The sequence below is a fragment of the Fulvia fulva genome, chromosome 9 (genome assembly GCF_020509005.1).
Source record: "Fulvia fulva chromosome 9, complete sequence".
Lineage (NCBI taxonomy): Eukaryota > Fungi > Ascomycota > Dothideomycetes > Mycosphaerellales > Mycosphaerellaceae > Fulvia > Fulvia fulva.
In genome coordinates, this window is record NC_063020.1 from 3,445,602 (window position 1) to 3,471,749 (window position 26,148).

Sequence of the window (26,148 nt, forward strand, 5' to 3'; positions counted from 1 at the left end):
GCCTCGCCTGTTGGCCTGTATCGTGTCAAGAGTGGTGTCAAGAGCGGCAAGTAATCGCGCTCTGCGCTTGATGATACTGCTGTGTAGGCAGAGAGGCTGGAAGTGAGGCGGTGTAACCAGCTATATAGTATAGTGAGTGTTGGTTACAGCTTTATTGCTTCAACTATTGGTATAGCAGTCGAGCTATAGCGGTCATGCTTGGTCAGTCGCTGGCTGCTGAGCAAATTATTGAAGACATGCAGCAAGTCCAGTAAACTCCCTTCGCCACTTCGTGTACATGGAAGTCAGTGTTCCATGCCATGGCATGGTTCGCATGCCGCCGTTAGATTTGACGTTTCTAATCTGAGACGCAATCGGTCGTACATCTGTTCTCTCAGCAGTAAAACATTAGAAGGTTGTTCTTCTGCTCATTAACTTCTTCTACTGAATTCTCCTGAAACAGGCCTGTCAGAAAGCTTCCTGGGTCCTGAAGCATATGCTGGACAACATGCGCCTCCTCTGTTCTATCATGGTCGAAACAACACTAGCAAAAACGCCAATGTGTAGTAAACATGTTTCTCAGAATGGCCGGCAAATTGAAGATCATCCAGGCAACGCACTTGGTGCAGGTTGTTGTGAAGTAGCATCGTAGTGATGCGTGCGCTCAATCGAACTTCTTCTTCTTCCTGGAACAAGCGGTGAGTAAGACCTGTTTTACTGCATCCTCTTGCTTGCTCTGGCGTGGATACTTCGACTGTGGGGGCCAATCAACAAATTCGACAGTATCAGCCTTGATACGTTTCATGTAGTCCAGGAAGCGATCGTCTGTACGGTCAACCCTCCGACGGCCGTGGAAGTGGAGCTCCAGCTTCTGTAGCTGTGAGTGCTGTCCAAGATGTCGAAGAAGAGACATCAAGTCGTCGTCGTGCACGAAGCGGCGTTCCTCGTTCGTCCGCATGCCTGGATTGAGGCACGGCACGGCATCCTCGAGCATGAGCGTGATGTTTCGGATGAGTGCGGTGTTCGTAGCACCAATCGACTTGATGAACTTGCGAACATTGAGGTAGCCTAGCTCGCGCCATTCGTTTTCCCAGAATGAACCATAACGCTGTGTGCGCCGCTCGATCACGAAGCGGTTCTCGCTGTACAATATGCTCCGGCCTGGGACGGTTGATTAGCTGCTGATTTTAGGAACGCGATGCAGCCACCACCTACCTTCTTCGTGAACCTGATTGCAGCTGCGGAGAAGTTGTGCGGATCTGCTGAAGTTGTCGGGACATCCAAAGTTGACTGATCTTTCGGATGTAAAGATCGTTCGGTAGATTTCGTTCCTCAGTTCTGCTGGCAAGTCTAGAAACCCAGCATATCTGCTGCTCTTCGACTTCGACCTTGCGTTCAAGCGCGCCAAGGTGCTCTGCGTCAGTCGATCCGGCGGCCTACTGTATTGTGTCGGCTGGCTGGTGATGGTCTTCGGGTCAAGGTGTAGCGTGATTGGACCTTGATGTCCCACCGGGATGTTCACGGTAAGGTGGACGGTGGTGTGGCCTGACAGTGCTGCAACTAGGGAGTCTGATGCTTCGTGTTCTGACGAATCTGAATCTGTCTCTGAGAGTGCTTCAAAATGGTCGGGTGGCCATGTGTCTTCTGGTGTTGGGGATCTCTTGCGCTTCCTTGACTGTGCGACTGGGATGACTTCGCCGTCATTTTCATCGACATCATCCTCGGACTCGTCACTGATGGCGATTGCTGAGTCTTCGAATGGCGAGTCTCGTTGCCGCGTTCGGCACTTCCTGATTGCTCTGCCGTTTGCATTGAAATTGACAGCCCAGTCGCCGTCTCCCAGCTCCGGGCTTACGTTGCGCTTGAGCTGTTTCGTCCTCGCCATCCTCGGTGGTGTTGATGGATGAGGCGAATGTTGTTGTTTCTGCTCAGGATGAAAAGAAGGTACCAAGGAATTGCTGCGTTATTTAATTGTTGGCACTATTTCGCAGAAGGTGCGGGCGATTCCTTGAGTTAGTCGGCAAGCACGGTCATTACTTCACGTGGCCGAAGTAATAGTGGACGGCAAGAACGCCTGGCGGGGAGTGTAACGACAGTGGTAATTCTCAACAATCGGCAGGAACTGCAATGATGTTCGGACGTCGAGAAGACTTTGTAGGGCGGCGGAGACGGCGATGATGAGCCGTCTGGGCAAGATGAGGGACTCTCGGTCTTAGTCAGGTGCTTCACTTTGGTTCCTGGGTGGAGGAGTTTCTGAGGTTGCATCTGACTGCCTCCCGCCGGCGCAAGTAAGATGTCACGCTGCTGGCGGGCTGCTGGCTGCTGGCTGCTGGCTGCTGGCTGCTGGCTGCTGGGCTGTTTGGAGGACTACTCACGGGGCGGGAGGTGCTTGTTGGCCTGCAACATCGACAGCAGAAGTCTGTTCGGTCTGCGCTCCGGCATCGTCAAGGTGACGACGACTCTGAACTCCATCATTGAGTCGCGCGCCAACGTTGCATGCAACCGGGGTCCGTTGCCGCCTTCAGCCCTTCGTGGCAGCCGCCTCATACGCACTGCAGCAGGCATTTGCCGTGAAGGAGCCATGCGTGCAGAGCTCCAGTCTGGGAGCCGCTGAAGTATCGTCACTTCTCCGACTCTCCTCGGCAGCTGTCTTTCTCAGACGCATTGCGCATGCCGCGTCTACAGTTCGACATCGTTGTCATCCCTCGGTATGTCTCGGACTAGCCTGCGATGACGATGGAGGCACTGGCGCATCTCGGCCTCCACGACTGGAGCGCCCGGCCGGCACGATGAAGGCGAATTGGTCTGGGCGTGATGTTGTGAGAAAGGGAGCCAGCCACGGCGAGAACAAGCCTCGCGTAGCGGCTAAATCGCGGGTCAAGACCCCTGCAGCTTTCTGGTTGCCGCCATCTCGAGCAAGCACATGGACTTTTCGACATTCAACTCCCTCATGGACGCCATACACACCACCCAACAGCAACGATGGCATCCAAGTATGGCACCATCGTCATGGGTCCTGCCGGCGCGGGCAAAACGACTTTCTGCACAGCAATGATCCAACACCTCAAGAACAACCGCCGATCATGCTTCTACATAAACCTCGACCCGGCCGCCGAAGACTTCGCATACGAGCCCGACGTCGACATCAAGGATCTCATCTCCCTCGAGGACGTCATGGAAGAGCTGCATCTGGGCCCGAACGGTGGTCTGATCTACTGCTTCGAGTTCCTCATGGAGAATCTCGACTTCCTGACTGATCCGCTGGAAGATGTCACCGAAGAGTACCTGATCATCATCGACATGCCTGGCCAGATCGAGCTATACACCCATGTTCCGATCGTACCTCAGCTCATTCAGCATCTCACAAGAGGAAGTCTCAACATCAGCATGTGCGCTGCATATCTTCTGGAGAGCTCTTTCATCGTGGACCGCGCAAAGTTCTTCTCTGGCACTCTCAGCGCCATGAGCGCCATGATCATGATGGAGCTGCCTCATGTGAATATTCTGAGCAAGATGGATCAAGTGAAGGGACAAGTTGCGAGGAAAGAGCTGAAGCGCTTCATCGATCCGGATACCAGCTTGCTTCAAGACGCGCCGGAGAGCGGGCTCGTCTATGAGTTTAAGGAGGACCTGGACAACCACGATGCAGACAAAGTGAAGGACATAATGACTGGGACGTCTTTCGCGAGGCTCAATCAAGCAGTCGGGCAGCTGATCGATGACTTCAGCTTAGTATCGTTCCTGAAGCTTGATGCGCAAGACGAAGACAGCGTCGGGGCAGTACTCAGCTACATCGACGATGCGATACAGTTTCATGAGGCTCAAGAGCCAAAGGAGCCAAATGACGATCTTGGCGATACAGAGATGGGATGAGGTAGGCAAGGTGGACATTATCCAACATCCTCATCAACAACGATGCAAACTTCCGGGACACAGTCCATCGCAGATATCGCATTCGAAGGATTGGAATCAGTACAGAGGCATGTGCTGCTCCAAAGAGCCACGACCGCCCAGCGCATCGAAGCACTTCAGCAAATAGCCTCTCGGGCGCTCGTGCGTTCAATGTTCGCGCAAAGCAAGAGACAGACCGTCCATCATCGGGACGTGGGCGAGGGCTTTTGTGCACTGCGAGACCACATTCCAGTCGATGTGCCTCGAGTGTCGGCTGTCAGTCTGGTAAGCTTGACGATAACCTGCCGAGACGTGTGAGGCTATCTAACGAGACACACCTCGTCGGCTGCACTCACGCCCTGCAGACTGACTTATCATCTCGGTCAAGTAGACACAGAAGAGGTCAGCTGAAGCAGCAGATATGCATTCAGCCGTCAGCCGTCAGCCTGAGCTTCGGCTTCGGCATTCCATTCCATAACCCCACATAGATGTGCCGTCTTCCATACTTACTTTAGACTTCACATCCTTTACACAAATGTCTGCTTAAGCGGTTGGCCAGCACATCGTCGCGCTTGTGCCTCTTTCGTCATCAATCTTGATAGTATGGCCAAGCTTTGTAGTAAGATTCAGCTTCTAACGCCTCTTTCCTTCGCTCCGGCGGATCTGCTGCTGAGGACTTGAGTGTGGAGCTTTGGGTGCCTTTGACTTCACGTGTAGCATTGAGACGCGACTGGGATTGAGAGTGTATCAAACAGCATGAAGCAACGATATCGACAATAACGACTCAGCGCGTCCGCTTCGGTTCACGATGTCACAAGATTCCTCGAATTCCGCCATCAAGAATGGCCAACCCAACGACTCCAAGCTCGAGAATGCCAACAGCAATGGCACGCCCAAACCCCAACATCCAGACGAACCCACCAAATACCGCCTCCCCTTCACCCTCTGGCTCGCCGACCACTTCACCTGGTCCTGGTTCACCTGCACGCAATCCACCGGCGGCGTCGCCACCCTCCTCTCCGAATGCCCCAAACAATTCCACGGTCTATACACCATCGGCGTCATAATTTTCATCTTCAACATCATCCTTTGGATTGCCTTTACCTCCTTGATGGCACTGCGATGGTACGCCAACCCGTCCACGATAAAACGTTGCTTCACGCAACCGCCGGAATGCTTCTTCTTCGGATCCTTCTGGCTATCCGTCGCGACGATGGTAATCAACATGCAACGCTACGGCGTGCCGCATTCTGGGGCCTGGCTGGTGGGGGCTGTGAGGGTGTTATTTTGGATTTATGCCGCTTGCAGTATCTCGGTGACGATGGTGCACATCGTTGTGATTTCGAAGTATACACCGTTCTCAGCCATCGCGTTCGCGCCGCCGATGTTCATCCTCATCTTGAACGCGATGTTGACGGGGACGGTCGCGGCGGCGATTGTAGAGAGTCAGCCAGAACACCATCGGCTGAGCATTATGGTGGCGGGGGTGGGGTATCAGGGTCTGGGGTGGATTGTGTGTACAATGTTCTTGACGTTGACGATGGCGAATTTGCTGGAGAAGGGGTGGCCGGCGCCGAATGTGAGGAGTGGGCTATTTATTATGGTGGGGACGAGTGGGTTTACGATTGTGGCGTTGATTGGAATTGCGAGAGGTGCGCCCGAGGGGTATGCGTATTTCGCTGCGCATCCGATGGCGAAGGAGATTTTGGTGGTTGTGGCGACGTGGGTTGGGGTGTTTATGTGGGTGTTTTCGTTTTGGGTATTTGGGCTGGCGTTACTGGTGAATTTGGTGGAGCTGATGAAGAGAGATGAGGAAGGGAAGTGGAGGGTGAATGTGCAGTTTACGAATACTTCGTGGGCGTCGATCTTCCCGAATGTTGGATGGACGTTATCGACGATCTATCTGGGGCAGGAGTTTGAGAGTGAGGGGATTATTTGGGTGTCGGTGGCGATGACTATACTGCTGGTGGCGTTCTGGTTGCTGGAGTTGTTTTTGATGATGAGGGCCGTGGCCAGGTCGATATTTGTGGATGCCAGGATCAAGATGGCCTGAGAATGCAACTCGATCTCGAATTCTGCTTATGCCAGGCCTCTTTGACAGCTCTTTTTGCTCATCATCTGCGCTGTTGGTACTGGTCCGAGTCTTGCCTGCTCCAGGTATGGGAGCTGTGGTGTTAATCTGCTGTCATTGCCGCAGGAGTTGGTGCGCCGCTCACTTGGCCGGCTTAAACTGCGCTTGACGAGGACGTATCGCGCATCCGGCCCAGCAGTTCTGCAGCAGTATCATTGTCAGACGCTTTTGGGGCCACGCAACCCATGCTGCTGATCAAAGCCACACGGCGACTCTGGAATGCAGTAATATGTTCGTGCCAGTCGCTTAGCCTGAGAGCGTCTCCTGCCCCAGGCGTCATTAAATGAAAGTGCCCGGCGCCCGCGCAATACATGACAGCATCTTCCAGTGGTGGTTGTGTGATGAGCATGTTTCGCCATGACGCCTCAGGCCTGGCATAAGCAGAGCTTATAGTCGTGTAGCTGCTGTCACTGAGCGAATCTGACAGATGTAGTAATCTCAGGAAAGGGTTGGCTACCGCTAAGGTAGGCTGATTTGGCTCTTGGCACTGCGCTGGCGTAAAGCGATTCACAGCCGGCGCCTGTCGGCCTTTCGGACAGTCATGGGCAGAGGAGCACGTCGCCGGTGTGATGCCCGTTTCCAGGAAGACTCGTCGATCTGAGTATGGACGTAAGAAAAGCGCTTGCTGTAGGGCTGGTGATGTTCTGATGGTAGCTCGCCAGGTGCGGTCGACTCGCTGCGCCAGAAGAAGATCTCGAACTGGTACTTGCAGCAGGATCATCTCCGCCAGCTTTGGCACACCCATCACGGAGTAGATTGGCGGTGGCATCTGTCGCATGTCAGTCAGCGATATCTCTAAGCAGGGGCGGTATCAATACGTACTGTGTAGGTGCTGTTTTGATGTGGATGCGGTAGTTTTGAAGTGAAGTTGTTGTGTGTCCAAGTTTGTAGCGTGGAAATTGGGAGATGGAAGTCAAGGTGACATTGTTTGGGCGCATGTGATCATAAACATCGAGCGTCGACTTGGGTCAGTGCCGCGTTTGTCCAGCCGATGGATCGATGCTCTCGTCCTTTTGCTGAGGTCACTGTGCCGAGTTTCGATTGCCCTTTCACTGCTCTTTTCCTGCTTGAAGCACAGCTTCATGAGTTGTCGAGTCGACAGCTGAGCGCCGCAACCGGTCGAGCCAGTCCTCAGCGGTCCCGCCACAGACCTCCTTCTCGAATTGGTGCTGGTTGTATATGTAGACTCCTCCGCCCACCGAATGCCGTAATGCTGTCATACAGATCGCCCATCGTGATGCCCACAAGCGGACAGGAAGGCCGGAGCACGTGCCAGTGGTTCACCTGGCCATGATCGAGGATGAGTTCGCGGAGAGGCGGTTGTGAGAGCAGCATTCTTCTCCACGATGCCTCTGGTCTTCGACTAGCTAAGCTGTCTTCGATGATCTCTTGGACATACTCGAAGCGGCGACCGAACATCTCTCCTCTGTTGTAAGGTAATGAATTGGTGTGGATATTGGCGACGTTCACGCCGTCGAAAGTCCACATCGGGTGATCGTCCGAAGAAGATGGCTCGCCGGGCCTGTGTTATTTGGTCGGATCGCAGTCCTCCTTCTGAGTACACGGTTCTGGGTGGGTATGATGGCCTGTAAGTGATGCTTGTCGACTGGAGCATGGCCGCAGGAAGAGAGCCTGCTGCAGCTTGGAGGAACCGCCGATGACGTCTCGGAAGGTGCGGTCGACTCGTTGGGCCAGCATGACATCTTGCAATGGTAATTGCAGCAAGATCATCTCCACCAACTCGGGTATGGCCGCTACTGTCTCGCCTGCCTTTGGCGCCTGGGACTGATGTGTCAGCTTGATCTTCAATGTCCAGCAAGTTTCGAGGTCCTTACCATGATGACAACGCGAGTTCTAGGATTAGTGCTGGGGTGAGTTTGGCTGCCTAGATGTTGTTGTTGAGACTGGGACTGCGGCTGCAGAATGGAGAAGAGAAGCGATTACGTCCGTGCTTTTGAGGCTTGCGTGCATTCACCGCACGTGCTGCACATACTACAGCTCCATTAACATATGAGCCATTCACATTGCCAGGCAGTTTGGTATCATACATCACATGCTCAGTCACTTCCATCGTCTCCACTATCCCCAAAATCAATCAACCCCTTCGGCAATCTCTTCTTCGGCGGCTCATCACCTTTGCTCTCTGCAGCTTTCTCATCGTCTTCGTCCTCATCCTTGCCATTATCATCTCCTTCACTTTGTCCCCACTTCTCGTCGTACTCTTTGACAGCCTCGAGCTCTGCGGCCAGCTCTCGCTGGTCCTTGATCTTCTGCGCCTTCTCGTTACTGTATCTACCTGTCATGCCAGCGTGGTCTAGCATGCCTTTCAAGTGCTTGATCTTCGCCTTATCTGTCGAACAGTTCGCAAGCTCGCGATGCCACATCTTCCTCAGTCCACATTTCACAAGCCATCCTTGTAGACGCTTGATCTCTTCCTCATCTACCGAAAGCTCTTTCTTCGCCGGCTTGGCTTTCGTTGTCTTCGGCTTCGTTTCCTTAGCTGTGGACTTCGCTTTCGACCCCGTCTCGGTCTTCTTTTGGCGTTTCTTCTTTGGTGGTGCGTCGATCAAGACAGACATGTCACTGTCATCGTCTTCAGGCGCAGCAGCTTTACCATTAGTCTTGGAAGGCTCTTCTGACATCTTGTCTGGTACATCGGACAGTTCGCTCGTGTCGTCCTTGGTCGGTTTGTCATCCTCCGCAGGCTTGTCCTCTTCGTTGTCACTTTCGACCTGTGGTACAAGCATGTTAGCCAGCGTCCTCCTGGCGAAGAGCAAGCTCAACGTATAACTCTCGCAAGCCAATGCTACAGCACTGCAGGACACTTCCAAGACTCGCAACCTACCTTTGGTGCAGACTTGCTATTCGCAGGCTCAACTTCTTCGTCTTCGCTCTCAACCACCTCTGCTGCTTTCTTCCCCTTCCTCGGCGCAGGCTTCTTGGCGGGTTTCCTCGCAGCCTTCTTTTTAGGCTTCACCTCCTCTTCCTCCTCAAAGGCAGATTCATCATCCTCTACCTCTGATTCAGGCTCTGATGCCTCATCTTCCGACTCGACTCTGGCAGCCTTTCTGCTGCGCTGAGGCTTCATTGCCGCTTCTTCATCGTCATCAGACTTGCGCTTCCTGCCCTTTTTGGCAGAAGGCTTAGCTTTGGTCTTTGGAGCAGGCTTCGTTGGTTTCTTCGGCGATTCTGGCTCATCTTCCTGCTCAACAGCTGAAGTGATGATTTCCTTGCTCTTGCCTTTCCACTCTGCCCCCTTCAGGAAGCCCTCGTCAAGATCCAGAGCTTCTTCTGCCAGCTTACGGGCATTGTTGATGGTGACGTCTTCACCACTCTTCTGAATGTCGCGTACAGCGCGTTTGAGGGAGGCTTCAATTGCTGCAGCTGAGGGCGCACTGGTGGGCTCTGACAGCTCTGAATCGGACATGGCGGGTACGAGTGTTCTGTACAGTACGTGATCGTCAGGCGAAAGTGATAAACAGAGGTCCGTCGCGTGTGGTCAACAATGGCATCGCGTCAAAGAGCTAGAACTCGGGCACGAGCTAGCAGACAAGGTTCATGCGGGGCGATGCTTGGCGCCTCTTAGAGTTCGACACGCAAAGCAGTAACCGGCGGCCACGAGATCGCCAGCATATGCACGTGAAGGCCGGATATGGGTGTGCTCTGTGACTCGAGTTGCGATATTCTGATACGTGCCTGACTCCGAATGTGACAGCGACACGACACGATCCTGCACCGGCCAATCCTCGTCGTTGTTCCAGCTCTTTCGTCATCGTGGTCTGTGGCCTGACATCCCTGCGCGACGCGAACAACAAACTTGGAACCCATTCGAATCTTTTCTGCGCTGTCCGCCAACGAGCGGCCACCACGATAGAAGCGCACAGAATGGACAGCTATTTGTGAAGAGATCACACCCCCGCTAAGCCTTCAGCTTGCATACTACTTCTCCGACCGACATCCGCCTTGCCATCTGCACCATCTTGGACTCTGCAACGCAGGAGCGAACTTCAGACAACAGCGAGCTGTGTCATTCGGAAAGCGCACCCCTTGAGACGATCCCGCTTGCACGTGCGGCAGCTACCAACGGCCATAATCGCTGTTACACCGCGAATCACCAAGCTGCCTCTCACTTCCGCCGCCATCTGCGACAGCTTCAGTCTTCGACCGCATCCTAATCACCAACGACATCTCAGGTCGGCACCGCGGCAGAGATAACATAACATCTTCAGGCCATCCGCGGCAGTTTGACTGTAAGTTGCGCTCTCTCATATTCTACGTCAATCATGTTTTCATTGCACATGCAATCACACCCTCATGCAGCCATTCATCACGACACCCGGTCACGGGCCTTATACGGGCTTTTCAGATGGCGACACATCCACCTACATACAGGACTATGTTCAGGCAAGTGACAGTGAGCTGACATCTTCTCCTACAGGCACCACCACAAACGGCAAAATGCCTTCGTTCGAAGAAGCACCTTCGCCTAAGGGGCGACTGCTGCTCATCTCCAACCGGCTGCCAATCACCATCAAGCGCTCTGATGAGGGCAACTATGCCTTCTCCATGTCTTCTGGCGGCCTTGTAGCTGGTCTATCTGGTCTTGCTAAGACGACCAAATTCCAGTGGTACGGCTGGCCAGGTGTTCAACTTCCCGAGAACGAGATTCCACATGTCAAGAAGCGACTCGACGAGGAGTTCAACGCTTCGCCGATCTTCATGGAGGAGGAACTGTCCGAGCGCCACTACAACGGCTTCTCAAACTCGATATTGTGGCCGCTCTTCCACTACCATCCTGGTGAGATCACATTCGACGAGTCCGCCTGGGACGGCTACGTGGAGGCCAACCGACTGTTCGCAAAGGAAATTGCCAAGGACGTACAGGACAATGACTTGGTATGGGTTCACGACTACCACCTCATGCTTCTTCCAGCCATGCTTCGGGAAGAGATTAACAAGGCTGGCGAGAACAAGCCAAAGAACGTCAAGTTCGGATTCTTCTTGCACACCCCGTTCCCGTCCTCAGAGATCTATCGGATCCTGCCTGTACGGAACGAGATCTTACAAGGTATCCTGCACTGCGACCTCGTCGGCTTCCACACCTACGATTACGCGCGACACTTCCTGTCTTCGTGTGCGAGGATACTAGGACTGCCAACAACACCCAACGGAGTCGAATTCCAGGGCAAGCTCGTGACGGTCGGTGCCTTCCCAATCGGTATTGATCCAGAGAAGTTCGTCCAAGGTCTCCAAAAGGACAACGTCAAGGACCGAATTGAGTCTCTCAAGAAGAAGTTCGATGGCGTGAAGATCATCGTTGGTGTTGACCGACTCGACTACATCAAGGGCGTGCCACAGAAGCTGCATGCACTTGAAGTCTTCCTTACCGAGCATCCCGAATGGATCGGCAGAGTCGTCCTTGTACAGGTCGCCGTTCCATCGAGACAGGACGTCGAGGAGTACCAGAACCTCCGCGCTGTGGTCAACGAACTTGTTGGCCGCATCAACGGCAAATTCGGCACTATCGAGTTCATGCCAATCCATTTCATGCACAAGAGCGTCAATTTCGACGAGCTCACGGCACTTTACTCTATCAGCGACGTTTGCCTTGTTAGCTCGACACGAGATGGCATGAACCTGGTGTCCTACGAGTACATCGCTTGCCAGGAAGAGCGACATGGTTCTCTCATCCTCTCCGAGTTCGCTGGTGCTGCTCAGTCACTGAATGGTGCCCTCATTGTCAACCCATGGAACACCGAAGAGCTTGCGGATGCGATTCACGACTCGGTCACCATGAACGACGAGCAGCGCTCAATCAACTACCAGAAGCTGGCCAAGTACGTCAACAAGTACACTTCTGCTTGGTGGGGAGAGAGCTTCGTATCGGAGCTCACACGCATCTCGGAGCAAGCAGAGAAGAAGTTGAAAGTCCGACGCCAGAGCACAGTAGACGGACCGGACGTTAGCCTGACAGACGGACAAGAGAAGTCATCCGAACACCCTGCATCCGCCGCCAATGGAGTCAACAACCAGGCGGTTACAAGTGCGAGTGGTGAAGCGGATAAGTAAGATTTCTCGGGTGCTGGAGCGATTACGTGATCTTGTGAAGACGTATGACTAACATTTCCTTTCTTGAATAGGCTGATAGATGAAGAAGAGGATGAAGGAATTGTGTTGAAGGTGCGCTCGAGGGCTGACTCCCAAGCGCAATCCGGAGATCAGCGCATGCCAGGGCATGAAGCATAGTGAGGAAGTCACGATAGAAGGCACGAGATTTGCATCATCAGTTCAGCGTCAGCATTAACGGTGGAGGTATGGCGTTAATGGCGAATGCATAGATAGTTCGTGAATCATGGGCTGCAATGGCCACCATAGCCCTTAGCATGAGTGATGAACTGGTTATAAAATACTCGAAATCAAGACCTCGGGGTGAATTATCGTGCCTTCTGGGTGCCTGCCTGCAACGTGAGCCCCACCTGCCTCGAAGTGAAACTACGTGCCAAGACCGCAACTACCCCTTTTGAGTGAATAGAGCATGTGTTGTCTCGGAAGTGTGGTTTTTGGCGCCGATCTGACAGTCACAATAAGAAGCTCCGTCTTCCATTGTCATTCGAAACATCACTTACGCTTTCCGCGCATATAACCTTCTTCAACACCACCTCCAGAAAGCATCAGTCTCTTCAACACCACTTCAAGACAACACAACCCCACATCTACCACTGTCGCGAGAATGGAGACCACCGCACAAGTCATGGCACAGTCCGAGGCGCCAGTGGCAGCAGCCTTCATCACACTACCAACAGAGCTACACGATATGGTGTGTAGCTTCATCCGAGATACCAAGACCATCAAGAATGTGCGCGACACCTGCAAAGCTTTGCGCGAGAAGACGGACGAGACATATCACAAGCGCAAGTTCAATACCTTGGAGATCAACCTCACGGTCGCAGATCTTCGATACGTGGTCAAGGTGAGCAAGCATCGGCGCTACTCGCGCCTGGTGCAGAAGATTGTGATCAGACCTGCTTTCCTCAACCGTTTAGATTGTCAGAAAGGAGAAACAGGCGTGCTTCTGGCGACAGCGCTCCCGAACCTCAAGAGCCTTCTGAGCATCGAGGTCTTGCCCTACGAAACTGGCGGGAATGCACAACTCCGAGCGAGAGCGAATGGCCGGGTGCCAGCAGTTGGAGACCTGGGGTTCGACCCGCTCAGAATGGTCAGACATGATCCAGCTCTGGTTCACGATCCGATATCACATGCTTTCTTCATCGTGCGTGCAGCACTACGATACTCGAAGAGTGTCGTACACTTCAAGGCTGGTACAGCGCCGCTGTCGACAGGCGAACGCAACTCGGTCGACCATGCGGTGATCCGAGTTCTTAACGCTGCCATCAACAACTCCTTGGCACGACTCGAGTCCTTCCATCTGGTAGCTGGAGCACAAGGAAACAGCCTTAACATCGAGCTGAGCCTCGCGGATCTACTTCGTCCCATGCAACAACTCAAGTGTCTTCGACTTGAATTCTGGGGCTTCCACCTCGAGTGGCTTTCCAAGACGTTCGAGGACGTCACCCTCCCTCGTCTCAAGGCGGTGCATATCCAGGCGGCGCGAAAAGTCAAGGCAACTGCTCTCAAGGGCTTCGTCCAACGTCACGAGAGTCTTGAGAGCCTGGAGCTGAGCGTCATCACTTTCGATGATGATGAGCTCGATAGTGTCTTTCCTGGTATCTTCGAAGGTCTTCGCTTGCACAAGCTCAAGCTGTCACAGCTTACCAGTGCTCACCATGGTTTGCTGCTGCTCGGTACGACCTGCGATATCATCTGCGGCACTTGCAACAAAGACCTTCACGCGGCTTGGGAGTTCAAGACTGGGCCACACTGCGTTCACAACTCGATCGATGTTACGGGCAGCGAGTTGGCAGTCTCTCGTGAGCTGGCCCGGCGACTCGAAGTCACCGATCTGCTTCCATGGCCACAGAGACCACCGCCGCCTGTTCTGCCTGCTACTCCACCAACCACGGCCGAGGTACAACAAAGCGGGTCGGATGATGTAGTTATGGAGGACAAAGCTGCGCCTTCGAACGATGCACCAACTACTCCCGTGATCACCGATTCCTCCGTCGTTATCACGGACCTTGCCCGCTTGATCCCCTCGGGCTATATAAGCGATACGGAGCAAGACACCCCTACTCGGACGACGCACGGCCGGATGGCGCCAAGTAGGAGGCCTCGCATCCGATCGCAGCTAGGGTCCTCTCGACGTCCAGCGAGCACTGGTATTATCAACCTCACAGGCGACAGCGACGAAGACGACGGTCCATACGATGGCTACGAGGACTACGACGATCGAGCCGGGATTGTGGTCGTGCCCGAGCAGTCCGTTCAAAGTAGTGGCAGGAAATACATTCCTAAATTCCCGCGAACACGCGATCGCGCCAAGGTCACCAGTTTCGAAGACTTCAAGAAGATCATGGACAACGAGAATGAGGACGAGGACATGGTCGATGTGTCGGAGACTCTGGGCCGCTTGGAGAGGAAGAGGGCCGAGAGTACGGATCTAATGCGTCTACAGTCGAAGATGAGGAAGCTTGATGGTGGTAAGGGCCAGCGCCAGTAGGACTTGAGGCCAAGTAGGTGCTATCGAGCTCGTAGATGATAGGATAGGTGAAGCTGCCCATGCGGTTGATGAGGTACGTTAGGATAGTCTTTTGCAGTGATGTAGAAGCGTTTTGTTTATCGAGCTGTTATAGCAGGACCAGAGTGCCTTCCTGTAGAGAATGCTCGGCTGGTGCCGTGACATCCTTGTCTGCCATATGCAGCCCTAGCGTAGTCGCCGTTGGGCGTGAGTCGGAATTGTTTGTCATTGCTTCCTCTTCACTTCACTTCACTTCATTCCCACCATCAACACTGCCATTCATCGACCTGCAGGCTCGCTTCCAGAATGGGTCGCCTCGAAAAGCTACCAGTGGAGATAGTAGACGAGATCTGCACCTCGATCGACGCACCCAGTTTCCGCCATCTACGACTCGTCTGTCGTGAGCTCGCTGCAAAGAGCCACGACGCCTTCATCCGCCAGCACGTCCGCGTGGTCCATGTCAATGTTGATGAGGTATGTCGCGCCACCAGATTTTTCTTGGTCACACACTGACACCTGCAGTGTGGTCTCCAGCACCTCGTCGACCTCTCGAGCTGGCAAAACTTGGCGCCACTCGTGCAGACCTTGCATCTCTATCCGAGTACTTTGGACGAAAGATGTGATCGAAAACTCTTCACAGCACGCTTCATGAGCACACCGCAAGGGTCACGATTTCGCACGACAGATCATGCACGGGCATACTTGTATCGTTATGGATCAAAGAATATGGCCACTTCGGCAAAAGCGATGCATGAGGCGATGGTGGCGCGACAGGAACGCTTCCTCGATCGCCCAGACGCGGCCTTGATCATGCTCGCTCGGGCGATACGGCAGCTGCCCAATATCACCACTTTGACCGTTGGCTCACAAGAGCGGACAGAGCGGCTGCATGGCTCTTCGGGGCAAGTGATCATGGGAGGTCGTCATTCTTTCAGCAAAACCAACACCAAACAAGCACTTGCGATAGTACTCGAGGTCTTGAGCCATCTCGCGATTCGTGATCTAAGGATCGGACGACCGATGGATAGTATTGATACTACCGTCTTGCAGGGTAACAAGAAGACAAAATGGGCCTTGATGGCAATCCAGAACTCTGTCCAAACCTTGACAGTATGCCTTGGCCCACCCAAGCACGACTTCGACAGCGAGGCTCTGTCCGGATTCCTCTCGAAGGCCGCGAAGCTCGAGAATCTGACGCTCATTGGTCACTACGACATGTATCCCGTATCTCCAGCGATGTCATCTTCGACGACGATGTCGATGCTGAAGAGACTGGACCTGGAAAAATGCTTCGTGGATCCTGGAGTCTTTCGACGATTCGTGGCTCGCCATCAGGAGACTGTGAGGAGCATTGAGCTACGTTCTGTCATTATGTGGACCAAGGAATGGCATGATGTCCTCGACTTCCTCACCAGCGACGATATGGAGCTCGATAGTTTAGTGCTCGAGCATATCCGGGCATGTCGATCGTCAGGAGAGTTCGGCTGCTTGGTCTTCGAGCACGCGGGACGCAGGGGCTGTTCTTTCTGCGGACAGCGCCACGACGATACCGCCGAGCCATGCAGGCATGTTCGAGTATCAGCTTACAACAGGGATGACTTCATCCAGATGCGCCAAAAGCTGTTGCAGTCGGAATGCCGAATCTTTTGACCAATGTGCTTCGAAGCATTGGCGCAGTGTTGCGAGAGTCTACGTCCTTGTGGAGCTTGGAAACCGAGCTTGTAGCACTTTCAATCCGAACGAAATCAATGTACTGCACTTCCAGCCGAGCTGTTGAGTGGAATCTGCAGACCGTTCGATACTGGCGAAATTCATGCGCCCCTGACCCGGAGAGAGGTGAATGCTAAGACTCTGCATGCCTCCACGCACCTCAACTTTAAGGAGCTCGGCGTGAAGACCAACGAGGAAGTGCTGAACAGGACAGGCTCCTGGCAAATTCCGCGACCTGCCGAGGCCGCACTACGCCTTTCCATTCTGCAAAAGGGGCGTTGCATTCCGCACAGCTGACAGACGACGTTGTTGAGGCTGACGGCGTTGAGCCTCTGGAGAAAGGCCAGGCGAATACACTGCGAAGTTCATGGTCGGTGGAGTGCTTCCTTCGAAAGATGCGAAGATAGCGTGATCGTCGCAAAGGTTTCCGGCCCTCCAGAACATCGATTGTGTTGAACGGAATCGACCTGAGAACCCAAAAGGCCGCCAAATTGTTGCCCGCGGGTGATATCACGAGATTGACGCACGCAAATCCGATGAAACTCTGTGTCTTGAGGACTCTGGGTCGCCTCATACTCCCGCGAGTAATGTGTTCACTATGGTCCTCTCGGCGATTCAGTCGTCCATTGTTGCTGAATGTACTGAATGTACTGATGGCTGGGGACTAGAACCGCGAAGGCTGAGGCCTCGAACTGTGGCCCTTGAAGTGGCCACCTCCGGGTGCCAGTAATCCTCTCGTGGCCCTGACGAGTCTTGATATTCAGGCCGACACCCGGGATGCCTCTTGAAACCGGAACGAGACCATCGATGCTAGCTGAGAGATTCAAGGTCGCGTGGTCTTAGCCATCTAGCATGCGAGCACCACACAGTACTGGTAACAGGGCTCCATTGGTCGCCACAGTGCGAGACTGGCTACAGACCACCCATTCCCAGACTTGATGAGACTAGTAGGACAGACACTGTCCGTTGTGCAGGATGCATGATTACATGCAGATTGGCTCGCCCCAGCCTAGTCGCCTGAACAAGGTAGGCGGCACTTGTCCTGGAGGTGGAGACGGTGGACCTGGCAAGATCTCGCGCAGCATCGAGTTGACATCGTTTCCGACATTCTTGGCGTCTTGCCACTGTCGCGGATATCCCAAGCTGACTTCCTCGAATCGCACACCATCAATCCAGTCTGTGCGCCTGACGTGAAGATGGCCAGTCACTATCACTTTGGCATTGAACCGAGTATGCCAGTCGTTGGTCTCTTTTGTGCCGCACCACAAGCTGAAGCGAGGCACTCTCGGGATGAAAACAGTGTCTTCTCGCAGTGGCCAGTGGTTGATGATCACGAGCGGAAGTCCGCTCGCAGCGGCTTTCTCCAACTTGACTTCAGCCTCTGACACGAGTCGGGTACACCACGCATCACGAGTGGCGTAAGGATCCGGATGCAGCAACTTCTCGTCGGTCGCTTGGATACCCTCCTCCAACGCCCACTCCAGCGCTTTCTCGCGTGTTACATGCTCCGGACGGAACGAGTAATCGTACAGCGTGAAGATCGGGCAGATGAGTGCGCGCTCCTGGCTGCCATCTGCACCTTCATAAGGCCAGGTCATGTAGTCGTCCTCGGGAGTCAGTACACCATAATGACGAGCGACCTTGATGCACGCCTTATACTTGGCCTCGCCTTTCAGCTTCTTCTCCTTGTCGCTGATGCTTGGTGATGATGAGGTGTACAGTTCATGGTTTCCAGGTACCCAGAACACGTGTTTGAATCTTCTCGTGGCTTTCCGAAAAGCTTCCTTCAGATGGTCCAACGATTCGCCCACTTGTTTTGGTCAGTCATCATCGGATACCGACATCACACAGCCACATACCATCACCAGCTAAGATGAGCCCATCGTCCTTCTTATGCTGCAGCTTCGCCCACTCTTCGCGATTGCTTTTGAAGCTCAGGTGGATGTCGGCGATGGCCCAAAGTTGCATCTTGAACGCAGAGTTTCGCTGGTTGGCTGCCTGTTTCTCGGCGAACCGTGGTATATTGATCACGAAAGTAGCAGCTTCGACCTCATATACGCATTTCTGTTGATGATGATATCCAGGACTCGCCTTCCTTTTGGTGGTGAACCAACATGACGCGGGGAGTGGATTTCACGACCAGTCAAGCGCGGAGGACGGCGATACCAACGCCGCAGCACAGTCCTTGAGGGTATCAGGAAGCTAATTGGAGCTCTCCCGGACTATTCCTCACCTCATCAGAGCATCGACGTGTTGTACATACATTACTGTGCAGCAGCTCCATCACTCCTTCACCGACTGCGGATCTAGGGCGACGTCAAGAATCTCAAGATGGAAAGGCCCTTGCATTCATGCCTGTGCGTTTCGGCTACAGCTTCTCGTCCGTCGGTATTGACATCCTATTCGCAAGACGATTCGGTCTCAGCCGCTGGTGTGCACCGAGAGCCGGATGGCTGAGCAACGCCCAAACTGCGTGTGGCGTCCGCTACAACGGCAGCTGCGCAACCATAAGCGCGTGCCGTGTGAAACGAGAAGTTTCTGGACTTGATGTAGCCCAGGAGAGAACGGCAAGGCCGACTGCAGAGCAGCGACACTGGACGTTTAAATGCTTCTCAGCTTAAGACAACTCTTTCTTCGGACCCTCTGATCCCCACGGACCAGTGTTCTAGACAAGTTGAGAGAGTCGTCCGACCGGGATTCTTTTCTTAGAGGAGCGTGCTAGTGGACGCGCAGCACTATTCAACCAATAACAATCACTGGAACGGACGCCCGAGCGTAGCAGCATACGACCCTTTGCTGGCGTCGCAAGCCTCTCGACACTCTCTCTTCGTATCCATCTGCATCAGCGTTACATTTCCCTTTGAAACTGCCTATTCGTATCCTGCTACGCCTCTCGTTGGTTTCCTTTGGCACTTCATTGTCTGAAAACACCTTCGTTCTACGCTTTCACGACGAAATATTCTTATCTTTCTCTCTTTGTGGAGCTCTAACAGGGTAATCCTTCGCCAAGTTCACTACGAAACACCGAACGCTCGAGATACACGTTCAGGAACACCAGTGACAGATCCCGGTGTAAGGCAACGATCAAACGAACACCTTGTACAGCAACAGATCTTGTTCTTCGACCTGTATTATCAAATCAACGAACGTCCTTAGGAAGAGAAAGAGCACGAAACAACGCCTTGGGCAGGCGAAAGCCTAACTCACGCGACCATGCGGTCCTTTGGACCATACATTCCTTTTATACTTGCTGGTGCGCTGCCGGTCAGCGTACTGGCTGGCGATATCCTGAGCACGACTGGCGTCTCGACATGTATCTCGGATCCGGACATTACTGTGAAAACACTCAATGTTGAGTACAATCGGGCGAACAGGAAAATCATATTCGATGTGGCCGGGTCAAGTGCAGAGAGTCAGAAGGTTCTCTTGAACCTGGTTGTTACTGCATATGGACGAGAGATTTATACCAAAGACTTCAATCCATGTGATAATAGCACAGGCATAAGCGAGGATGCGATGAAGCAGATGTGTCCAAGTAGGTCAAGGCATACAGTACGTGGTGGAAGACTGGAATACTAATAGAGATGCAGTACCCGCTGGTACATTCGCATCACAAGGCGAGCAGACAGTACCCGAAGAATACGCCAGCAAAATCCCATCGATAGCCTTCCAAGTTCCCGACCTCGACGGCCTCGTCAAATTAAAAGTAACGAACGCCGAGTCCGGAAACGAGCTGGGTTGCATCCAGTCGAGCGTAGGGAATGGACACACAGCCAACCTACCCGCAGCACAATACGCCGCTGCCGGTATGGCCGCTGCAGCTTTGGCAATGTCTGCGATTGGCGCTGTAGCATCTGTTGGAGGAGCTGGCGCAACATCACCATCTCCAACCTTTGGCGAGGTCATTGGTTGGTTCCAATCCATGGCCACCAACGGCATGTTGAGTGTGCAGTACCCGAAAGTGTACCAATCATTCACGACCAACTTCGGCTTCTCTTGCGGTCTGGTGCAGTGGGGTGCAATGCAGAACGCGATCGATAACTTCCGGGCCAAGACTGGCGGTAACACTACCGATAACAGCTACGAATACCTCAAGAACAACGTGACGCTGGTGTACAACGACGGGACGAACTCGAGCGTCAGCAAGCGAGCGCTCAGTGCGGCGACGAACATTCTTCTCGCGCGAGATGGAGTAACGGTGGATGTGAATGGTACTTCTCAGGACGTCGGTGATAGCACGATCAGCAACAGCACTTCCTCTGCCGACAGCAAGGACCAACGATTCGTTTCCGGACTACAGGCCTACGCCGAACAGCTATCGATTCCCAGCTCGAACACCTTCATGACCATTCTCCTGGTATGGGCGATCGCAGTCGCAGCCATCATTGTCCTCATTTTGGTCTTTAAGGCGATCCTCGAAGTATGGGCACAATTCGGCAAACTCTCTCCAGCTATGGAATCCTGGCGCAAGCGATACTGGTGGCGCATGGCGAAAGCTATCACGAACTTGATGCTGCTGCTTTATGGTGTCTGGACTTTGTGGTGTGTCTACCAGTGGTCAAGCGGAGACTCTTGGGCTGCGCAGGTCCTCGCTGGTGTGACTTTCGCTATCTTCACAGCAGTTCTGGCTGGCTTCACATGGAAGATCTGGAGCAAAGCACGCGCTGCCAAGAAGATGGAAGGTACGACCGATAAGCTTTACGACGACAAGGATACGTGGATCAAGTATTCCCTTTTCTACGACAACTACAAGAAGAGCTATTGGTGGATCTTCATCCCGACCATCATCTACATGTTCGCGCGAGGAGCTATCATTGCTGGCGCAAACGGACATGGCCTCATTCAGGTGTCTGGACAGCTCATCGTCGAGGCTCTCATGCTCTGCCTCTTACTCTGGGCACGACCCTGGCAGCGACGATCTGGAAAATGGATCAATATCATCATCCAGGTTGTCCGTGTTGCATCAGTGGTCATGGTCTTGATCTTCGTAGAAGAACTCGGCATTTCGCAAACCACAAAGACAGTGACTGGAGTCGTCCTCATCGCGGTGCAAGCCTCCCTGACCGGAATCCTCGCCATTCTGATCGCAGTAAATGCAATCATCACCTGCGTGAAAGAGAACCCTCACAGAAAGAAGCGCAAGGAACAAGAGAAACTCGAACGCGACCTCGACAACCTCACTCCACTGCACGCACGGAACAGCCTCCTCATGGACCCCATGGTCCAGAAGTTCCCAGACACATCCTACAAAGCACCCCTTGTCGCCGCCTCTCCTTTCGCAGACGCACGAGGCCGCTACGATCCCGTCCAGAACCGGGACGCCTCACCTGCGGGACGATACCGAGACGACGAAGCTCTCATGCCCGCCGCAGCGCCCTTTTCGCATCATGATCAGGAGAGGAGTATGCATAGCAGGAGTCCATCAGTGGAATCAAGGCAACCGCGATTGCCGGACCTGCAGTTTGGACGAGCATTATAGGATTATTGATGAGCGACTTTTAGCGCATAGCGATCTTGATCTCTTGTTGTGCTTGCATAGATAATATCGGCAGCATTGTTGTGTACAGCAAGGAGTTTTGGGGAAAGAGAAGCATTACTACCACCTCACTACTACTACCCTACGGGGTGTGGACGGATGGATGTCAACGGCTGTGTGTTTGAGCGGCATTTGTGTGTAGATGTTTCTACCTCTTTGTGTAATTCAACCTCTTTGTACTGTCAGCCTTTTCCAGGGGCGTGTTGTTGTGATCGACGTTTGCTCCTGGTGAGTAAGAGATAAGAAGACCACGCGTAAGGTCCACGCTATGCTCCGACCACTGCAGATCACCATCTGTCTCATCATGGAAAAGTCGGAGCAGCAGCCACAGCCATCAAGCGCACCATGCACCGTAAGGGAGATGCGCAATCTGCGCCACACCATCGTCAGTAACATAGGCGGCTACCAGGAGAGATCTTTCGCCCAGGACCCAGTGCCGCCATGTAGGTTTCTAGGCTTGCCAGCAGAACTACGAAATCGAATATATGGACTCTTGCTCGACACCGGAGATCTTGATACTGCATTTCCTGTCATACTTCAGAGCTGCAAACAAATTTACAGTGAAGCATCGGGGATACTGTATGGTTGCAACACTTTCAAAATCACGATCACAAGGCGAGGTGTCTATGCACAAGGAGTGATCTGCGGTGGCTACAGGCCTGACCAAACGTTGAGAAGATACATCACGAAGCTGGAATGGCTGCCATTCTTAGCATCTTGCGCTAGTCACAGAGGATCTACGGGCCTTATTCTATCCCGTTGTCGAGCATAGATACGCCAAGCAGCACAGATGTCGCTGGAGACACGCAGGACGACTTTCAGTCGTTAACAATGTACTGTTCACACTTTGTCCCTTCTTGATGAGCGCAACACCGGTCCCGCGCTCGCTCATGCTTGATCTCTCGGAAGCCGACGCACCAGATGTGATAGTACACAAAAAAGCCAAGTCGTGCGATTGTTTTGCACAAGCTCTACGCCCTTTGGGCATGCCCATCGGGCGCGGCGTCCGCGAGGTGATGTACACCATCGACGATGATCAAGAAAAGAAGGTCGCAAGCATACAGCAAATCGGCGACTTTGAATGGTCTGAAGATGCCGTCCCAGATCTATTTAAGTGGCAGAAGCTTACTCGAGAGGCAGAAGTCTGTGCAGAACTGGGCGTCGCCCTAGGAGACGCGATGTCGATTCTACCGAATTGCACTCGTGAACAACTCCAAGCAGCATCTCGGGCTTTGGACGATTCCCGGTCGATGCTAGATACTCGTCAACCATGCTTCATGGGCGAGGAGGAAGGCAAGATGATTGTGGCCGAGATTGAGAAGCTTGAGGCGGCGATGCAGGGTCTGACTGCTGCAGACCTGAAGCGTCAAGCTCATACAGCTTTGCAGGAAACCCAAGCGAGGATACAAAAGTTTTGCGAAATCGCAGAGCGGCTTTCAGAAGATTTCGTATGAAGTTCTGTACTAGAATGACCGCATACACCGTCCTTGAACAAGACGCTGGCATGCTCCATGTAATTCATCACTGCTTCGACCCCTTTCCACCTCGCAAGCCCAGAAACACACGGCTAGTGATGCCGACAGGTCAGGCAAATGCGAAGGCAGCCCAGCCAAGGATGAGACCGATGAATCCGGGGATGGATGATCAAATTGCGCACAATAGTAGACACGATAGTCACCAAGTTGGTGCGAGATGTCATGGACAGCGGGGTCTGGTGAAGCGAGCATGAGAGGACAACGAAGATTATTCTCTCCAAGTAGTAGGTTGTTTGAGTAGGAGGCAGTGATGATCTCCGATGCCAGGAAGCATGCCATCCAAGCTGATACTGCTGCAGATAGATCCGGAGGGTAGAAGCGTAACACAGGTATGCCCAATATTCCCATCATCAAGCCCATCTAGGCGTACTCTGTCACAAGCCCATCTAGGCGTACTCTGTCACTGCATCCCTTCCCGCCTTGACCTCCTTACCTGCACTGTCACTTCTGTCCTTCGATCGCATGTCCCTGCACGCCTTTGACATTGCGACGCCTAAGAACGAGGGGCGTCAGCTATGAGCGTACTCGGAGACCACACGAACAAGAGAGCAAGCGCGCAGTGCAGTGCATCTCTCAAACACTCAACCAGTGCCTGTGCCACCGTCAATACGTACCCATGCACGCAATCGTCAGCACAGCTCCCCAAAGCATCGGAACCGCAACAAAGCTTGCCCCAAAGATCATCCAGCGGTTGTAATTCAGCGTGATGGCAAGATACATCAAGAGCCCAATCTGAAATATCAATGTCCCAACCGTTGCAATCATGAACTTCTCGCGTGGTCCTTCGTGTTTTGTTGTGCTGTCCTTCCGCCACTCATCTTGGAAACCTAGAAGCCATCGGACTAGAAGAAACGCTCCTCCACCTAACGCGCTGGTGAGTGACAGACCGATTACCCAGGCTGCCCCTATGACGACCCAGTTGTAGGTGAAGATGAGCCACATGACGACTTGGTAGACAATGACCGCAAAAGTGGGGAATGGCCGTGAGGTAGCGTCGTGGATTGTGGCCATAGTCTCGTTGACTGGAATGGAGAGAGACATATCGTGGATGATGCTTCGCTGGGGATAATAGTATCGATGTCGCAGTCTTTTCTGCTTTTCTGATGATTGATAGCTGTTGTATGGTATCGATGTCGGGATTCTTTCTGCTTTGGTGATGATCGACAGTCGTTGTGTGAGGTGAAGAAGATTGACGAGCGCGAAGACTTGAAGGATCAAAGTGAGGACTGGCAAGTGAGACCCATGGTGCGGGTGCAGGTGCCACGCGCTCTATTTCTCAGAGGCAAGCACGACTTCTGGTCTTTAGAGCAAGTGCGTGTTTCGAGGCGACCGCTGCACTGGCAAGAAGCAGCATCATGCCCAGCAGGCATGTGATACTCCCGACACCTTCGATCTGGTCAGTATTCTCGAGACGAGGGGCGCGCTTTCCTTTTGCACTCGATCCTCATGCAGTCTTGGTGCTATCGTGGCGAGTAAGAACAGCTGTAGACGGCTACGTGTTTTGTCGAGATGTCTTAAGCACATTGCATCCTGAGAGCGAGCATAGGTCCCAACGGCTTCGTACTATAGACTCCTTGACTCGGCCTATGGTGTCGGGAAGTCGGACCGTGCAGTATCTCAGTCACGAGCTACAGCGCCGTGGCATCAGTCGAAGTGAGTCTTGCTTGGAAAGAGCGTGAGATGTTGTGTTGGCGATTGTCAAGTCCGATGCGAGATAGGGAGCGCAATCTGCTTGTTCTGATTTCTTTGCCTCGTGACCTCACTCGCGCGTTCATCCTCACATGCCGCCGCATGATCAGAAGATGGTTGAGACTGCTCTAGCTCTCGTAGCACTTTGTTCAGAAGTCCCATACCTGCTTGGCTACTACTTCGAGCATCTGCGGGCAGGAGAGGCGTCCTCGGCGACTCTATTGCTTGTCATGAGTACTACGGGATTCTTGAGCACAATAGTGTTCGGGCTGATGGCGTCCTTCGCTCTGATGAAGTTCCAGGAGCAGGGAGTGTCTCAGGGAGAGTATTGCGACGGAAAGGCAAAGAGTGCAACGGTTTGTGAGGACCTTGAGAAAGGAGAACGTAGTGCAGAGGGGTCGATTAATGGCACGGTCGGTGATGGTATGATGGAGATGCGCGTGGACGTGGAGAGTCGCAAAGCATGAGGGAGATTTGGTAGCAGGTGAGCAAGATCGCAGACTTGACGGCAAAGCACAAAGCTGATGGTGGTCAGGAGCAGACAGGAACGGGTGATGACGCTTTCGAACATGGTGCATATAGGTGTGGTGCACAGAGGTTCATCGGTGGCATAGTCAGTACGCTTATGTTGGGGAAGCGCGTGGCGAGGAGATTGTGCTATTAAAATGTGCTGTTGGCGGTTGTGAACCTCCAAAGGTAAGCGTAGCGGAGTGGAGCTCTCTACCAACCCTTCTAGACTACAAAGTAGCGTGCGATCCACGCTACCGCTACCCGACGTACAGTGCTTATTATACGACGACATAGGCGTTAGCGAGCGACGAGTATATGTTTGCGAGTTCGCCAACAGGCACAGTGCGGTGGGTCACGTGACCCTTAAACTTGAAAGTTGACCAATCAGAGCGGGCGCCAAGGCTAGTTGAGGGCTGGTATAGAGCTTCACTCCCTCGCTGACGCCTCACCTACGTACTCGCAAACTCGTACTCCGGTGTGGCTAGCGCTCGGTCGCTACGCTTAACTAACATCCTTGCCAAAGCGCGGGCCA

The 26,148-nt window shown here is 53.3% G+C and overlaps 13 protein-coding genes across 13 annotated transcripts; 8 read left to right on the plus strand and 5 right to left on the minus strand.

Moving 5' to 3' along the window:
• Positions 1–643: 643 nt before the first annotated feature.
• Positions 644–1,864, minus strand: CLAFUR5_09634 (uncharacterized protein; the record flags this gene model as incomplete). Its single annotated transcript, XM_047908782.1, has 2 exons — positions 644–1,140; positions 1,195–1,864. 2 exons carry the CDS (start codon positions 1,862–1,864, stop codon positions 644–646), a joined length of 1,167 nt encoding a protein of 388 aa, XP_047766168.1.
• Positions 1,865–2,961: 1,097 nt separating this feature from the next.
• CLAFUR5_09635 (GPN-loop GTPase 3) lies at positions 2,962–3,852 on the plus strand (the record flags this gene model as incomplete). Its single annotated transcript, XM_047908783.1, has 1 exon — positions 2,962–3,852. The coding sequence occupies one exon, from the start codon at positions 2,962–2,964 to the stop codon at positions 3,850–3,852; it is 891 nt and encodes a 296-aa protein (XP_047766169.1).
• Positions 3,853–4,678: 826 nt separating this feature from the next.
• CLAFUR5_09636 (Malic acid transport protein) lies at positions 4,679–5,923 on the plus strand (the record flags this gene model as incomplete). The annotated part of the gene is made up of 1 exon (XM_047908784.1): positions 4,679–5,923. The coding sequence occupies one exon, from the start codon at positions 4,679–4,681 to the stop codon at positions 5,921–5,923; it is 1,245 nt and encodes a 414-aa protein (XP_047766166.1).
• A 1,605-nt stretch (positions 5,924–7,528) lies between these two features.
• CLAFUR5_09637 (uncharacterized protein) lies at positions 7,529–7,839 on the minus strand (the record flags this gene model as incomplete). Its single annotated transcript, XM_047908785.1, has 2 exons — positions 7,529–7,780; positions 7,837–7,839. The coding sequence occupies 2 exons, from the start codon at positions 7,837–7,839 to the stop codon at positions 7,529–7,531; spliced, it is 255 nt and encodes an 84-aa protein (XP_047766167.1).
• Positions 7,840–8,058: 219 nt separating this feature from the next.
• On the minus strand, positions 8,059–9,428 carry CLAFUR5_09638 (uncharacterized protein; the record flags this gene model as incomplete). The annotated part of the gene is made up of 2 exons (XM_047908786.1): positions 8,059–8,733; positions 8,847–9,428. 2 exons carry the CDS (start codon positions 9,426–9,428, stop codon positions 8,059–8,061), a joined length of 1,257 nt encoding a protein of 418 aa, XP_047766170.1.
• An 887-nt stretch (positions 9,429–10,315) lies between these two features.
• Positions 10,316–12,070, plus strand: CLAFUR5_09639 (Alpha,alpha-trehalose-phosphate synthase [UDP-forming]; the record flags this gene model as incomplete). The annotated part of the gene is made up of 2 exons (XM_047908787.1): positions 10,316–10,415; positions 10,440–12,070. 2 exons carry the CDS (start codon positions 10,316–10,318, stop codon positions 12,068–12,070), a joined length of 1,731 nt encoding a protein of 576 aa, XP_047766171.1.
• Positions 12,071–12,731: 661 nt separating this feature from the next.
• Positions 12,732–14,618, plus strand: CLAFUR5_09640 (uncharacterized protein; the record flags this gene model as incomplete). Its single annotated transcript, XM_047908788.1, has 1 exon — positions 12,732–14,618. The coding sequence occupies one exon, from the start codon at positions 12,732–12,734 to the stop codon at positions 14,616–14,618; it is 1,887 nt and encodes a 628-aa protein (XP_047766564.1).
• A 324-nt stretch (positions 14,619–14,942) lies between these two features.
• Positions 14,943–16,286, plus strand: CLAFUR5_09641 (uncharacterized protein; the record flags this gene model as incomplete). Its single annotated transcript, XM_047908789.1, has 2 exons — positions 14,943–15,110; positions 15,159–16,286. The coding sequence occupies 2 exons, from the start codon at positions 14,943–14,945 to the stop codon at positions 16,284–16,286; spliced, it is 1,296 nt and encodes a 431-aa protein (XP_047766563.1).
• A 1,043-nt stretch (positions 16,287–17,329) lies between these two features.
• On the minus strand, positions 17,330–18,314 carry CLAFUR5_09642 ([Acyl-carrier-protein] phosphodiesterase PptH; the record flags this gene model as incomplete). The annotated part of the gene is made up of 2 exons (XM_047908790.1): positions 17,330–18,156; positions 18,206–18,314. The coding sequence occupies 2 exons, from the start codon at positions 18,312–18,314 to the stop codon at positions 17,330–17,332; spliced, it is 936 nt and encodes a 311-aa protein (XP_047766562.1).
• A 1,245-nt stretch (positions 18,315–19,559) lies between these two features.
• CLAFUR5_09643 (Flavin carrier protein 2) lies at positions 19,560–21,825 on the plus strand (the record flags this gene model as incomplete). The annotated part of the gene is made up of 2 exons (XM_047908791.1): positions 19,560–19,881; positions 19,937–21,825. 2 exons carry the CDS (start codon positions 19,560–19,562, stop codon positions 21,823–21,825), a joined length of 2,211 nt encoding a protein of 736 aa, XP_047766561.1.
• Positions 21,826–22,772: 947 nt separating this feature from the next.
• On the plus strand, positions 22,773–23,336 carry CLAFUR5_09644 (uncharacterized protein; the record flags this gene model as incomplete). The annotated part of the gene is made up of 1 exon (XM_047908792.1): positions 22,773–23,336. The coding sequence occupies one exon, from the start codon at positions 22,773–22,775 to the stop codon at positions 23,334–23,336; it is 564 nt and encodes a 187-aa protein (XP_047766425.1).
• Positions 23,337–23,803: 467 nt separating this feature from the next.
• Positions 23,804–24,458, minus strand: CLAFUR5_09645 (uncharacterized protein; the record flags this gene model as incomplete). Its single annotated transcript, XM_047908793.1, has 2 exons — positions 23,804–23,910; positions 24,032–24,458. The coding sequence occupies 2 exons, from the start codon at positions 24,456–24,458 to the stop codon at positions 23,804–23,806; spliced, it is 534 nt and encodes a 177-aa protein (XP_047766528.1).
• Positions 24,459–25,198: 740 nt separating this feature from the next.
• CLAFUR5_09646 (uncharacterized protein) lies at positions 25,199–25,573 on the plus strand (the record flags this gene model as incomplete). The annotated part of the gene is made up of 1 exon (XM_047908794.1): positions 25,199–25,573. The coding sequence occupies one exon, from the start codon at positions 25,199–25,201 to the stop codon at positions 25,571–25,573; it is 375 nt and encodes a 124-aa protein (XP_047766526.1).
• Positions 25,574–26,148: the final 575 nt, after the last annotated feature.